Source organism: Furipterus horrens, unplaced genomic scaffold (assembly GCF_987537825.1).
Source record: "Furipterus horrens unplaced genomic scaffold, mFurHor1.1.pri manual_scaffold_11, whole genome shotgun sequence".
NCBI classification, from domain to species: domain Eukaryota; kingdom Metazoa; phylum Chordata; class Mammalia; order Chiroptera; family Furipteridae; genus Furipterus; species Furipterus horrens.
Genome location: NW_028327181.1, coordinates 67151291 through 67166002, shown reverse-complemented (window position 1 = coordinate 67166002; position 14712 = coordinate 67151291). Strand labels below are relative to the sequence as shown.

At 54.2% G+C, this 14712-nt stretch overlaps 1 protein-coding gene across 1 annotated transcript; it reads right to left on the bottom strand.

Moving 5' to 3' along the window:
- Positions 1-403: 403 nt before the first annotated feature.
- On the bottom strand, positions 404-14492 carry LOC149998112 (acid-sensing ion channel 2). Its single transcript, XM_090291710.1, has 7 exons — positions 14347-14492; positions 12136-12192; positions 10615-10768; positions 8128-8219; positions 4745-4824; positions 3125-3193; positions 404-1319 (listed from the first exon to the last, which is right to left on the bottom strand). The coding sequence occupies exons 1-7, from the start codon at positions 14450-14452 to the stop codon at positions 1218-1220; spliced, it is 660 nt and encodes a 219-aa protein (XP_090147836.1). The 5' UTR covers positions 14453-14492; the 3' UTR covers positions 404-1217.
- Positions 14493-14712: the final 220 nt, after the last annotated feature.

Here is a 14712-nt window from a genome sequence, read left to right as displayed (position 1 = left end):
GGGAGGCCATGCTGGGGCCTGTGTCCAGCCCAAGTCCACTGACAGGGTCAGGAGGAGTCAGGACGGAGCTGGAAGAAGAGTAGGGGGGCATGAAGGTTTCCTTTATGGCTTCTAGGTCTGGGCAGGTTCTCTGCCTCCCCCTCTTCATGCCATGTCTGGGCAGTACCATTCAGACCATGGCTGCAACCTGTCAGTGGGTTGTGAAGTCATTTACAGGATTGCGATCAACTGTTTATAAAGACTGAGAAGAGAAAATAGCATGAGCACATTTTGTAAAGGTAAGTGTTGTTGCCTAAAACTCTATAATAATCTGCGGCTTTTGACCCAGGAGACCGGGGTCTCTCTGAAGCTCTCGGGGAGAGAGAGACGCGCAGGGCGAAGAAGGCAGAAACCACCCAGCTGCTTCCAGAGGACCAGCTTTTAATATGACTGTGAGTGGAAGCATGAATAAATAAATGCCAGGGAAGTGGAAAAACCAAACCAAACCTCAGAACATCAAACCCAAATCAGAACACAAAACAGGTCTCTGACAGACAATAAAAGCCCCCTAAGGAAACAGAGTCAGACTGTACAAGCCATGTCACAGGGAGGCAGAACGACATGGGCACCGAGGATGAGTGCCGGGGCCACACAGGCCCCTGCAGGCGCTGGGATGGGACAGGGGGTGGCCCCCAGCACCCCATCAGCCGGCTCGGGGGAGGGGATGGGGTTTGTAGGCAGGTTAAGAACCTTCACAAACTACACAAAGACCAGACGTAGTTGACAGTTCTGCAGTTTCCCCTTGGCTGTGCAGTTGTGATTCCCGCATGGTCTCCTGGTGACTTGGGGCTGGAACCTGGTCCCACTGTATGGCCGCAGAGTGGCCCCAGGAAACCGCACGGAGGACTGTCTTGTCCAGAGACAGACGTGGAGGTGACGCCGTGAGAAGTCTGGGCATGCAAGCGCTTTATACATCTGGCAGTGAGATGTGATGGCAGGTTGGTTCCTGGACAGTCCAGAGGGTGACTCTCTTCTCCTAAGAGGGATGCACGGCGGGGCCCCGAAGACGCATCACATCAGACGTGGCCACGGCGAGATTTTGACAGAACGTTTGCTATGTGTGCATAGGGGGCTCTTGCTTCTTTCTGTCATTGGGGCCATCCCGCCCGAGCCTGCCACCTCCTGTCCTGGGTCCCGGGCCTCAAGGTCCGTCTGTGGGGTGCCAGTGGTCCAGGCTGTCAGCAGGCGATCTCCTCCAGGGTCCCCAGGGCCGTCTGCAGGGGCACATTCACAGTGTGGCTGATGGTTTCAGAGTGGTTTGGCATTGTCTCACACGTGCTCTGCGGGGAAGGGGAAGGTGGTGGTTTATGTTCCAAAGTTCCTCAGGTGCCCCCAGCAGCCTTGGGGACTGTCCTCTCCTGTGGGCCCGTCCAGGGCACTGCTCAGACACCCCATGCACAGGTTTGCCATCTCAGGCACGAGGCCGAAGGGTCTCACTGCCTTCAGAATCCTCACCATTGCCTACCTCCATGCACCCTGGGGTGGGGAGAGGGCTCTCTGGTGATGGTATTTCGGAGCTGGCTTGATCTTCTCTCCTAGAGGTCCCCTGATGTGCCACCGGAAGCTACATCTGAGTGATGTCTAGCTTTGGGGCTGGATAGCCCATCCTACCCTTGACCTTGGGGTCTCCTTTGGGGCCTGCCTGGGTGAGGAGGTGCAGCCTGCAGCTAGGCCTAGGGGAGCGGGTGCCCACCGTTGAGACCAAGCTACCAGGCAGAGGCCTCTGATGGCCAGAACCAGAGCCGGTCATAGCTGCCCAAAGAACCTTGAAGGTTAGGCTGGCCACAGGGAAATGCTGTCCCAAGTCCCCGAGCAGGGAATGGCTGAGACAGCTGTGAGTCTTCAAGGAGTTTCCCAGGCTGTCCTGGGCCGCTGCAGGTGGGAGGCTGGGAGGGATGGGAGCAAAGACTGGCCAGGAGGCTGTGCCAAGAATTTGGAGAGATTTGATGAGGAGGATACTGGGGGAGGGGGAGGGATGGAGCCTCTGCCTGAGACATTCTGCAGGCAGGAGGAAAGGCAGGCAGGGGAGGGAGCCTGCACTTGCTGAGCACTCACTATAAAGCAGGCAGCCCTGATGGCTTTACAGGCCGGTCTCACTTCATCTGCATGTCATTCATCTGCATGTCACCCTCATCCCACCCTTCCCATCCCCAGGTCCCTGTGATGAGGCAGATGCTCAGGGAGATAAGTACTTGTCCCCAGGCACATAGCTAAGAAGCTGGGACCTGGGATCCAGGCACGTCAGCTTAGTCCAGAGCCCAGGCACCTTCCACTCTGCCCCTCCTCCACAGCAGCTGTCCTTGCTCAAACAGGGGCCGAGGAGCCTGGGAGCATCAATGCGAGAGGTTGGCCCGGGTGATGGGCAGGAAGTGGTGTCTGAAACAGAACTGGGAGCCAGTGGTGCCTGCACCAGATAGCTGAGCCCCGAGCCTGGGAGGGACTGAGTTTGGGAAGGAGCGTGGACAGGAACACGGGGCTGCCTCTCCAGCTCTAGGAAAGCAAAGTAGAGCAGGACAGGGCTTAGGGGAGCTTTGGGTCCAGTTCTGACATCAACAGAGGTGTGGCCTTGACCTCTGGACCCCAACTACCTCAAATACAAAATGGAGATAAAAATGGACCTTTCCCTAGGCTGACTGTATGGCTAAAATGACAGAATGCTCTTAAGGCACATAGCACACGTCTGACCATGTGCAGGCACACAGTAGTAGCCAGTGGTAATGGGTCTTCTGCTGCTCCAAGCTTCCCAGGGCCCTATACCCCATGTCCCCTTCAAGTGGAGTAGAGCACTAGGGAACAGATCTCCATAGAGCACCTCTGGTTCTCTCACAGCCATAACATGGAAGTAGCCTTCTGTCCTGGGAGAAGCTGGGTTAGACCCAGCAGGACCAATCTTTGGAAGCATCTCCTGGAATCCACTGCATCCATATCTTACTGCCAGGCTTTGGGACAAGAGAGGCCCAAGGTTTAGTCTTGGATCTGGGAGCTGACAGGGTGCGCCCCTCCTGCTCTGACCCCAGCACCTGGTTTCACGTCGCCCGTACAAACCAGAGGGGCAAACAGCAGACAGGCCACAGGCTGCTCTTACCATGTTCTCGTCGTGGCTCCCGTCATCCTCCTCTTTGCCAAGCAGGTCTAATAGTTTCTCTTTGATCAGCTGCAAGAAAGGCGGGAAGGGAGGGGTCAGGCTGAGAGGCTGGTGCAAAGGTAGAGAGGCCTCCCTCCATCCGGCCCAGCTGGGGACCCCCAGCAGCCACAGTGGCCTGGGCTGCAGCTGGCTGGACCGTGGCAGGAGCCCCGCCTGGCAGCCAGCACGAGGAGCCACTGCCTGATCTTTGGGCTGCAATGGGGTTTTGGTGCAAGAGCAGGCACTGTATCGCATTGTGGACCCCCTTCCCCTGTGGATGCAGAGTGTGGGTAAGGGGTGTGTGCTGGCATGGCTGGTCCCCATCTGCCCTCAGGAGCAGCCAGGGAGCCCCTTTCTGAGACTGGGCCTGGGGGACAAGATTCTAATGACTTCCAGGCCTGTCAATGGCACAGCTCACAAGATCAGGTCATACCTAAGGTTGTAACATTTTATTTCTAGAAGTGAAGGGTAGTTATTAAATATGCTATCTGGTGTGATTCAATTTCCATAACTTTGTGCAGCTTCTCACAAACATAATAAACAAAGCAGATAAAATCTGGCCACAAGACGTGGTTTGGGTTTGGGGAACAAGGTTATCATGTTGAAAGGAAGGGTGTAGACTCCAGAGAGCCCTGGCCACGAGGCCCTCCAGCCCCACAGCGAGCGGCCTCTGGCCATGGCCGAGCCTGCGGTGGTCCTGGGGCCTGCATGGGGCCTGGGTGTGCCCGAGGCCTTCTGCAGCCCCTGGAGCAGCTGGGTCTGTGGAGCTGACGAGCGCCGAGCACTCCCAATGCCAGAGGCTGCCGTTGCTGTCTCAGGAGCTTTCAGGTGCTTCGTCCCACCTGCCCCTCGAGGGAGACATGTGCTTAGACTGCCGGCAGCCAGAAGCCGCAGGTGTGCCCTTGCTCTTCTCAGGACTGAGCAGGCTTGCTGGGAAATGCCCCTCACCGCAATCTGCCTGAATGTGAAGGTACCACTCAGGTGACCGGCCAGCCAGAGGGCAGGAGTGTGTGCGTGTGCATGGTATATGTGTGTGCATATGGTGTGTGCGTGTCTGTGAGTAGTATGTGGTGTGTATTTGAGTAGTATAAGTGTGTGTGGTGTGGGAGGTGCATGTATGTGGTGTGTATTTGTGAGTAGCACATGTAAATGTGGTATAAGTGTGTGTTTGCGGTATTTGTTAGCATGTGTGTGATAGAAGTGTGTGTGGTGCGTGTGCATGTGGTGTGAAAGTGTGGGTACAGACACACCTATGTGTGGGTCTCCACGTCCAGCCTAGCAGGGGAGGGGCTCAGAGCTGGCTTCAGCCCAGTCTTGGCTCCTTCTCACCCCTTCTCCGTCCTCCCTGCTGGTGTAGACAGCCCCCTGCTTTTCCCTCTCTAGGACTGGGGCTTCGTCTCCCTCCCAACCATCCCTCCCCCAGGCCTAGGATGTGGTGACAGACAATACTCATGGACAGGGAGGAGAAAGCAGGCTCTCGGGGACAGAAGCTGTCCTCTCCCCAAGCTTTTGTACCGTTCAGTGGGGTAGGATAAGGGACCCGCATATGGTCACTTCCCCGTGAGTAATCCCAACACTTACCTCATAAATATAATCAAAGAGCTCTAGTATTGTGAGGATACTAGCACCAATAAACAATCCCATCTGGCCACCAATATCACCTGGAGAGAGACAGGAGAGACCAAAGGTTTGGCTTTACTCGCAGCACTTCCAGGAGGGGTGCACAGACTAAGAACTCAAAACCAGATCTTCTGAATCATTCCCCCTCTGGGGAGTCAGGGCTTGCAACTGAAGGCCAGGCCTTTGACAAGTCCCTCCCTCAGGGCACAGCTCTGAGAGCTGATGGCTTGCAGCACCCAGTGAGGATGGGAACTAACCTGAATGCTTATTGGAGGGCTCTAGAATAGACCTCATAGGCTAACAGGCTTGCCAATTATATTCAAAACCACACTGATTGGGCCTTGTTTTGCCTCTGGGCTGGGAATAGAGATAACACATGTGTGGTCCTTGCCTTGGTCAAGGGTACAGTCTATCCTGAGACACATGTGTCAGGTGTCCCAGGTAGGGAGTCTCAGGAGCAGTGTCCTAAGAGGCCACCCCCCTGCTTTCAATCATGACACCAGGGCCACCTTGGGGCACTTCTCACCCTTGGGATAAGGCCATTGGGAGCATCTTCTATCTCCCTAACACAAAGGTAAATGTTCAATTTGGTCTCTTTCTAGAGCAGAGGTTCTTACCCTGGGGTGGATGGGCCCCCTTGACCGAAGTTACTCCAGACTGGACTTTAGATCCCCCTGCATCAAAACTGCTGGGAGAGTTGTATTCAGTGTAGATGCCTGGACCTACCCTAGGCCAACAGAATCAGAATCTCTGGGGGTGGGGTCTGTAAGTCAGGATTTATGAGTTCCCCAGGTGGTCCTCTGGCCCACCAAACTCCTCTGGGAGCTTCAGATCTTTGGAGACCTTCTGCAATGGACTGAAAACGCTATGTATGTGCACCTGGGAGTTTGCAGTGGAGGGTTTGTATTTGAGAAGCTGTTTTCCAATTCTCCAAGGGGTTGTGATCCCCAAGAAGCCCTAGGTCTTTGCCCCACTGTTCTCTAGGGGCTCTGAGCTTAGAGTAGTCACCAGCTTGCTGTGTGGCTTTGAAAAGTCCTGACCTCTCAGCAGCTTTGCTTTCAAAGGACCCTAAATGGTGGAGGTCATTGGGAGGGGGCTTGGGGGAGATGGGTTGCATAGTGCTTTCCAGCTGTGATCTCTGAGGCTGGGCTGGGGAGAACGCTGGCAATGGGGGACAGGGGGGTTTCTGCTGGAGGTGGGCATACAGTCCTCCTAGAGATTCCAGGCGGAGCTCTCGGTCTGAGAACCTTCTGATGGGTTACAGCTGCCCACTCCTACCCTGATTATAACTGGGAAGAGCCCACCAACCAGTCCTGAACAAGCCGAGGTCGTGGGGAGGGGGCTCTTCCTGGCGGGCCTTGGTGCTGAGCTCAGAAAGGCTCCCCTTCATTCCCGTCCTTCCTCCCAGCTCTTCTCACGCCCTCCGCGGAGGTTTCCTGGGGCATGTGCACTTATGTACATGCATGTCAGGTGCGATGTGTGTGCGTGTATGGGTGTGACGCGTGCCTGAGTGTGGGGTGTGTGCCAGCGTGCTGTGTGGGTGCAGTTTGTATGGAAATAGGCAATACAGCTGGTGGTTGATGGCTTTTTGTAGGCGTCTCTCTAGGTGCAGGGCAGGTGCACGGGCTGTGTGTGAACGTGGCTTTGTGGGGGTGGGCACAGCGCGTCTGAGTGTGTGGGGCATGAGTGGGTGTGTGCAGGTGTGAGTGTGTCAGGGCGCAGGGGCAGGTGAAGGTACTGAGTGTGTGAGCCTGCGGGCACACAGCACGCGTGCGGGTGGGCCTGTGCGGGTGCTCGCTTGTGTGTGCGGGACAGCACGGTGTGTGTGGTGCTGGGGGGCAGTGTGCCCGGAGGGGCGGCTGTGGGCTGCGTGGCAGGGGGAGAAGGCCTGGTTGGGCCCGGCGGCTGAGGGTTCACAAGCCACAGACGGCAGCAGCTTTTCTCGGCGGGCTATCCTGGGTGGGAGCAGGGTGCTGGGAGTGCTCACCCTCGTATGTGATGCAGAACTGAACTGTCCCTCCTGACAGATTCAGAGCTCAGGCCCTCCCTGCTCTGTGTGTGTGTGCGTGTGCGTGTGCGTGTGTGTATGACAGTGAGCTTATGTGGGGAGAGGGAGGAGAGGTGGGAGGAGGCGCGTCTTGAGTCCGCTTTAGGAAGTAAAGGTGGTGAGAGTGGGTGAGGGGCCTATATCTCTGGTGCATGACCGCTACCTCAGGCCCAGGGCACACATCTCTAGGCTTAGCCCCTTTGGCCATAAGGGCCCCAGAGGCCCGAGTGACAGCCACCTTAATCCAGCTGGGACCCAGTTGTGGCCCAGCCTCCAGCTTCCTGTGCGATGTGCAGAAAGGCCCAGATGGCGCCTTGAAACACCAGCTGGGGCCTGGGTCTCTGGCATGGAGACCGTCTAGGTACCAGAAACGACTATTCACAGACCTTCTGGGAGCTGGGGCTTTCTTACATTTAACCAGTACAACCAGCACAAGGAGTGGGTTTTATGAGACCCAGTTCACAGAGGAGGGACCTGAGGGCCAGCGAGGAGAAGCCACTTGCCTACGTTCTCACAGCTGGTCTTTCCTTTATACTTGCAGGTAGGAGGTGCCTGTTCCCCGCCCCCTCCCCTCGCCATTCTCACTGGCTTCAGCTCACGGAGGCAACAACGGCTATTTTTCATTGCAGATCCTTTCTGGAGAGCTAGTAGGAGTTGGGAGGAGGGCCCAAGGGGCAAGTCTTCTAACTGGCAGTCCTCAGGGGTCTTGTGAATTTTGTGCTGGGCTGGGGCAGGGTTAACATGACCTCCCTGCCTCCATTATGTGCCTACAGGGCCAGGAGAGCTGATGTGAACTTGCGTGGGTGGCCGTCAGGTTAGTAGATATCTGGGAACAAGCGGGGGTCACCTGGCCTTCTCAATGCAGCAACATTGCTTTCCAGGTGGGGCTCAACTGGGGGCCAGCCACCGCTCAGCCTACCCTGCACCTGATAGCTCCCTGTTCCTGCCACGGCCCCGAGGCTCTGATCCAACCCAGGGGCGGGAGACCGTGGAATCCAAGAGGGCAGCTCGGGAAAGGCCTTGAAACATCTTTAGCCTACCCGCCTCAATGTGTTGATAGGGAAACTGAGGCTGAGACTGCAGCACTAACTGGCCGAAAATCTGCGCCACCCTGGAGCTCCTCCCGTTCTGGCACAGGAGTAGGGCAGGGAGAGAGGAAACCGTTAGTGAGTATAAAGGTTTGCCTTGTCAGGAGGCAGATCTCCACCTGCCTGCCTGCCGCCCACCTGCCATCCCCCCTCCCTCTCACCTCCTAGGAGATGTGGACATCGCTTGTGCACTAGACACGTCAACTTACCAAGTAAGGCAGCAACTTCATACGCCTTCTTTTGTTCAATTGTCTCGTAATTGAGAGCCTCAAAAAATATATCCAGAACAAGGATGTTCTCTCTGCAGAGAGAATGTTCAGTGTCATACATAGGTAGAACCATCAGCACCCCCAGGGATCACCTGACACAGCTCCCCTTGGACAGAGGGAGAAACGGAGGCCCCGGGAGGTGAAACAACTGGCTCGAAGAGCGAGCTGGTTAGTGGCAGAGCTGGGACTTGGGACCAGGAGCCCCGACGCCCAGCCCAGGGCTCTTCCCAGGACCGGAGGCACATGTCAGCGGCCCCGTTGCCCTTTAGCTCCCTCCCCCCACTCTTTGCAAGCTTTGCAGGAGTGCTGCCCACTCTGCAGGTTCTTGGACCTCCTAAGGCTCTGCCTGGGTCCTTACCTGCAGGTGAGCTCAGGACTCTCTTCTATTATGTATGTATGTATGTATTTATTTAAGAAATTGAGTTTATTGGGGTGACATTGGTTCACAACACCATACAGGTTTCAGGTGTACAACTCAACAACACATCATCTGCACACTGCACCGTGTGCGCATGGCCTGAGACAAAGTCTCTTTCCGTCCCCATGCATCCCTCCTTTGCCCACCTGCACCTACCCCTGCGGCTCTCAGTAGCCCAACACCCCTACCCTCTGACAGCGGTCAGTCTGTTCTATGTGTCCATCCATCTATTTTGTTCATCAGCTTATTTTGTTCATTAGATTCCACATAGGAGTGAGATCACATTTAGCTCTTGACGAGGCTTGCCTGCCCCAGCTGACCTCCCCTGCCCACTCCGGAGAGACCCCCGAGCTCCTACTGGGATTTACAACAAGCTTCTCCTAGTGGGAGGCCCTGCCCTGGCATTGCCAAGTCAGCTGCCAGAACCAGAGTGGCTTTTTAGGGTGCAAACTGGTATCTGGCTGGGGTGAGGGGTTTTGGTAGAAGCACGGTGGTTCCCTTTTGTTCCTTCAGGCAGATGTGTTAATGAGACACATCTTGGCAGGAGGAGTCATGACTGCCTGCAAATGTCTGCTAAGCAGCAGGACCTGGCACCTCCTGCAACCCCCACTCCTTCCGTGTTGCTGACAATGCCCTTAATGCCTCCGTCCTCATCCCGCTGAACAGAAGTAGTTAGGTTTGTAGACACCAGCGCCAGGCTGGGCTTTGGTGACTGTGCTGGCAGGAGGGAGCAGCTGGGGAGAGGGGAGCAGATCCTCCTCCCTCCACCAGGGTTCTCTGAGGCCCCACTCCAAGTGCCACCATCTCTTGCCTGGTTTACGGCAACTGCCTCCTAACAGGCTCCCTTCTGCCCATTTGGCTTCCCATCCATCCTCTAAACTGCTGCCTGAAGGATCTTTCTAAAACTGCTAAACTACTTCAAATTAAATAAAATTACAGTTCAGTTCCCGAGTCACTCAAGCTACATTTAAAATGCTCAGTAGCCACACGTGGCTAGTGGTTACCATGTTGAAATCACAGACATAGAACATTTCATCGCGGAAAGTTCTGTTGAAGAGCAGTGATCTACAGTACAAATCTGAGCCTGTCACCCACCTACTTGAAGCTCTCCCGTGGCTCCCTATTTTCTTAGATAAAATCCACTTCCTGCCCACCCCCCCACCCTCCCATCCAGACCTCCACCTCACATGCAGTGGGGACCTGCTGCTCACACACAGCCCCCTGGCCCAGCTTCTGCTCGCAGTTCTTTTGTCTGTCCCGTACTGGTTCCCTCTCTAGAGTCTGCCTGTGACACTCCCATCTCCCATGTCTTTCATTCATTTATTCTGTTAAAAGATTTTGTTTGAGCATCAACCCTGTGCCAGACACTCCACAGCAGAGACCCGAACAGAAAGGTTCCTGCCTTGAGGGAGCTTTCAGTCTAGGGAGGGAGGCAGGTAATACACACACACACACACAAATATAGAATTACACAGGGTGTGAACGTTATAAAGACAAACACATGTGCTTCGGGGGAAACATAATAGGAGGGGGACTAATTTAGCTGTTGGAGGACATTTAAATGAAGACCTGCATAATGAAGGGCCGGTTAGGTGAAGAATGAGAGGAAAAGCATTTGGGGAAAGGGGACAGAATGTGCAACGCCTGCCTGGAAAACGCCTAGGCATCGTTTAAAAAAATAATCTCTGAAGCTTTCCTTGACCGCATCCTCATGCAAGGTGCAGTTGTCCATCTCCTTGTGTCCTTACTGCCTGCTCAGCCTTGGTAGCATTCTGTTGTATACCTGTCACCCCACAAAACTATAAGTTCCCTAAAGGCAGGGGCTGCACCTTAATCATCGTTGTCTTCCTATCGAGAGCTGAGCAGAGCGCCTGGCCCAGAGTCGATGCTCAGTTAATACCCGCTATGTGGAACTAACTGCTTACCTTTGCCTTCTTCCTCGATTGCCCCTATTTCCTCCTGATCCATATGCCCCCCACTCCCCCGCCCACATGCCCCCCGGAGCTTACGAGATATACTTTTCGGATTTGTTAAATTTCTTCTCGAGGTACTTGGCTGATGTTTTGCTGGGGATCTTCACCATGGAGAGCTCTTTGTTGTAGCGTGTCAGGTTGCAGGGTGTCCTGCAGAGACAGTAATTACTGTCCTTTTCTGCCAGCAGACCTGGGGGGGGAGAGGCAGGCAGGGCTTAGCCGGGGCGGGGACCGGGGCCTCGGGGCCCAGCGCAGCCTGTCCGGCAGCAGAGAGGTGATCCGGGAAGCGGTACCCTTCTGCGTAAGTGAGGGGTCGTGGGCTGAGGAGAGAGGAGGAGCTGGGCTTTTGCTTTAGGCTGAGGGTGTGAGCGCTTATTTAAAAAGTGCCCGCTCTTTCTAGGTTGCTCTCGGCCCTGTTTCCTTCTGCTTCTTTTACTGTGATGTCGCCCTTTAAAAAGTCCTGAAAGGCGTCACTTTTGGAGAATGGGCCCTTCCGCTTCCCAGGGCCTCCCGCTCTGCTCCTAGCCTCAGTGTTCTCATCCACAAAATGGGCTGCCTGTCAAAGGCGAGTGTGGGAGACCATTGTATGTGGCCCCCGGCTCTGCGGGGTTCCCTCTGGGGCTGCCTCCCAGCCAGCGCTCAGCTCACCTCCTGCGCCTGCTGGGTTAGGATGCAAGGATTCACACTTCTCCTTAGAGGCAGAATCTCCCTCTCCTCTCTTCTTCCACTTGGGACACGGGTCCTTGAAGACATCATTTCGCTCCCTTCCTCTTTCCTCTATCTATCTCAGTGTTTCCGGCTACCCATGAATTTTGTGGTATCTTCGCTCCAAGGACAGACTGAGTCTTTACACACGTTGAAAGTAATTTCCTGTCCTCTCAGCCAGGTCCTCCCTCCCTGATATGTGAGTCCAGAGCTGCCCCCACTTAGAATTTGAGTCTGTATGATTTAAAAGTCCTCTCTGCTTGTCTTGATTACAAACCATTTCCTACATCTGGAGAAAGGCAGGCATGTGGCGTGGGTCTAGCTTTGGGCGTATAGCTTGGTGGAATCTCTCTCACCTGGTTTTCCAGGTGGGGTGGTGCTGGCGGTGGTGGAGAAAACCAGCAGAGTTATTTCAACCCGGAAACACCAAGCAGGAGGAGGGGAGTGCTCAGCACCTTCTATTTGCACACGTGGAATGCATACGTGGAATGCACACGCAAGGGCCCTGACCTCTTTCCTTTCCCCCACCTTCCTGGGCTCAACGGCTTTGGAACAACCTTGGCCTCCTTACATGAAACCCCAGAGTGTGTGGGGGGAAAGACTGTCAAGCTCCCCCTGAGGCCCACTCCTCTCTCCCCACCTCTCCGCCTCCTTTCTCTCTCCCAGCGCCCTTTCTGGCCCTCATCCACCCGCATCAGTTCCTGCCCCACCTGCTCTCCACCTCCCTCTCCTGCAGCCTGCAGCCAAGCCGCTCTGTCCAGCCTCTTCCCTCCCCCCACCCTGTCCGGTCCCCCTCCCACCCCGTCTCTCTCCCACACCTTCCCCGTCACTCCACGTGTCCCCAGTACTGACCGAGGGCAGGCTCTGCGCACTCCTTGTGCTGCTCAGGGGTACAGAAAGGGGCATCCCCTGCAAAGGAGAAACACAGGGAGAGGTACTCGGGCAGCACCCCTCCCCTCCTGGGGCTGAGCCTGGGGCTGGGGCTGGGGCTGGGGGGAGGGAGTGTATTTCGTTACTGGCAGGGCGGCAGTCTGCTAGTGGGCAGTCAGAAGGGAGCCCTTGACCAGGGCAGCCTGGGGACATCGGGGGTTCTCATCTGCTCCATGACCTTGGGCCTGGTGATAACAGGACCTTCCCAGATTGCTTGGGCTGGTCATGGGTGAGAAACCCTGAAAGTCAGGGGAGCTACTGAGTCCTGGGTGGGGTCATCTCCTTAGCACACAGGGCCACCCTCCGATGAAGGAAATACATACTGTATCCTGCCTTCCCAGGGTACCGGAGTGGCAGTGAGGGAGGAGGGCTTTGAACCCAGGCCAGCCTGAGCCCAGGATGGGGGCTCCTCCCGCCACACCGCAGTGCTCTCTGTGAGAAGGGCTGCTCTGTACGTGCCTCTCTGCTGTGCCCTGGATTCCACATCAGGAACTGAGATGCCAGTAAGTGTCATGGGTGGAATGACTGAAGTACCCACTGCTTACTGTTCACGCAGGCTCCATGAGGGAAACCTTCCTGGCTGGTGACCCAGTCTGGGCAGCAGGTGGGCACCATTATGGCTCAGTTGTCATTCCTGGCATATCTTTGTAGAAATGCAGGACCTATTACTTTCTCTTTTACCAAGTGCTAAAGTGAACATCTGCCACAATGTCTTTTCTTTTATTTAAAAAAAAATATTTTATTTATTTATTTTTAGAGGGAGAGGAAAGGAGTTTGGAGAAAAAGAGGGAGAGAAATATCTATGTGAGAGAGAAACATCGATCGGTTGCCTTTTGTACGCACCCCAACCAGGGACTGACCCGGGCATGTGCTCCGACCAGGAATGGATCTGGGACCTTTCGCTCTGTGGGATGATACTCAGCCTGCGGAGCCAGGCCAGTCAGGGCCCGATGCCTGTTTCTTACCATTTCCCCAAACACTTTTTTAAGAGTTGAGGAGCTGTTATGCTTCCTTCTTTCCAATAATAATAATCTAATTGATACATTTTCCTTTTGCCCTGTTTTCTAGGCAGCTCAGAGGCTATTTTAAAGATCAATAATTATAATCTTAGACTACTGAACAAATTACTGATTACTAATAAAAAAATACAAAATTTAGGTGTGAGGATGTTCATTTCAACATTGGTTCTATCAGAAAACAATTGATGATGAACTAAATGTCCAATATAAGGATTTTTAAAAATATACTTAAATAAAGCATGCTATAAACATGAAATAGTAGCTGTTAAATATGATAACAAACTTCCTGGAATGCAGTAGGTCTACAGTCAACGGGAGTTTTGGTTTCTCTTCTCCTATGCTAATATATAACAACCGCTGACTTTTGAAGTTTAAAAGGCATTTTTATGTCTTAGCCTAATTTTATACTCACAACAACTAATGTTTTTGTTTTAAAGATAATGAAGGTGAGAACAGAGAGGTTTAGGAACTTGGGCCAGGACACACAGCAGGTGAGTGGTAGAACCTGAATTAGAAGCCAAGGCCCCTGCCTCCAGCCCCATTCACCCTTCCATGATGCAACACAAACTCTTCCTGCCCTAATCAGCCCCCACCCGCTCTGCAAGTCTGCCTGTGACATGCCGACTACCTCTAATGAGACGGCCACATGCACTGTTAGTCTGACAACAGAGATGTCTGCACACGCACATTTACTTGTTGGCTGATGGACTTGGCCTCATCTGAAAGAGTGCTGGACATTTGGATGCAAGAAGGGAAACATCTGGATGAAAGCAACATATATCTGGATATGTGAACATGTAGCACACCAAGGTGCAGCAATTGCAAGCATCCAGGTATCTGGACACAACGGACAATTATCAAACATATTGAGCAATGGGAGGAACATTTTCCAAACATGTGGACGCATATGGACACCAGGATGCTGCCTTGGTTGCTAGAGTGGATGTTTCTAGCTGCCCTCTAAATGTTTGGGCACCAAATAAGCCTTCCCAGAATGACACCCCTTTGGATGCTTGTGGAGTGGGCGAAGTGTTTCCCATCAGGGTGAGAAATGCAAAGAAGGTCCCGGGTGGTCCCCAGCGGGTCCTGCGACCACCCATCCCCTGGTGCTGACCTGGCATGTGGACCATGCGGCAGTTGCAATTCTCCACGATGTAGCGGGTCTCACAGTCAATCCTACAGGCGGTGATACTGTAAACAGGAAAGAAGTCGAGTCCCATCTCTGAGGATCGGCACTCACCCCACGGCGGGGGCAGGTATGTGAGCTGCAAAACAGGAAGGAGGAAGGGGGCAGCGGTCAGCCTCCATGGATTCAGGGGCTCATTCCTCCACTTAAGCAAATCAACAAACAATTATTGAGCATCTACTGCATCACAATCCAAATTCTGCTGACCTCACGTGCCTTCCACATCTGGCTCTAACACCAGTTTTCCTATCTTCTCTCTTATAACCTTCCCTTACACATGCCACGTGTCTCACC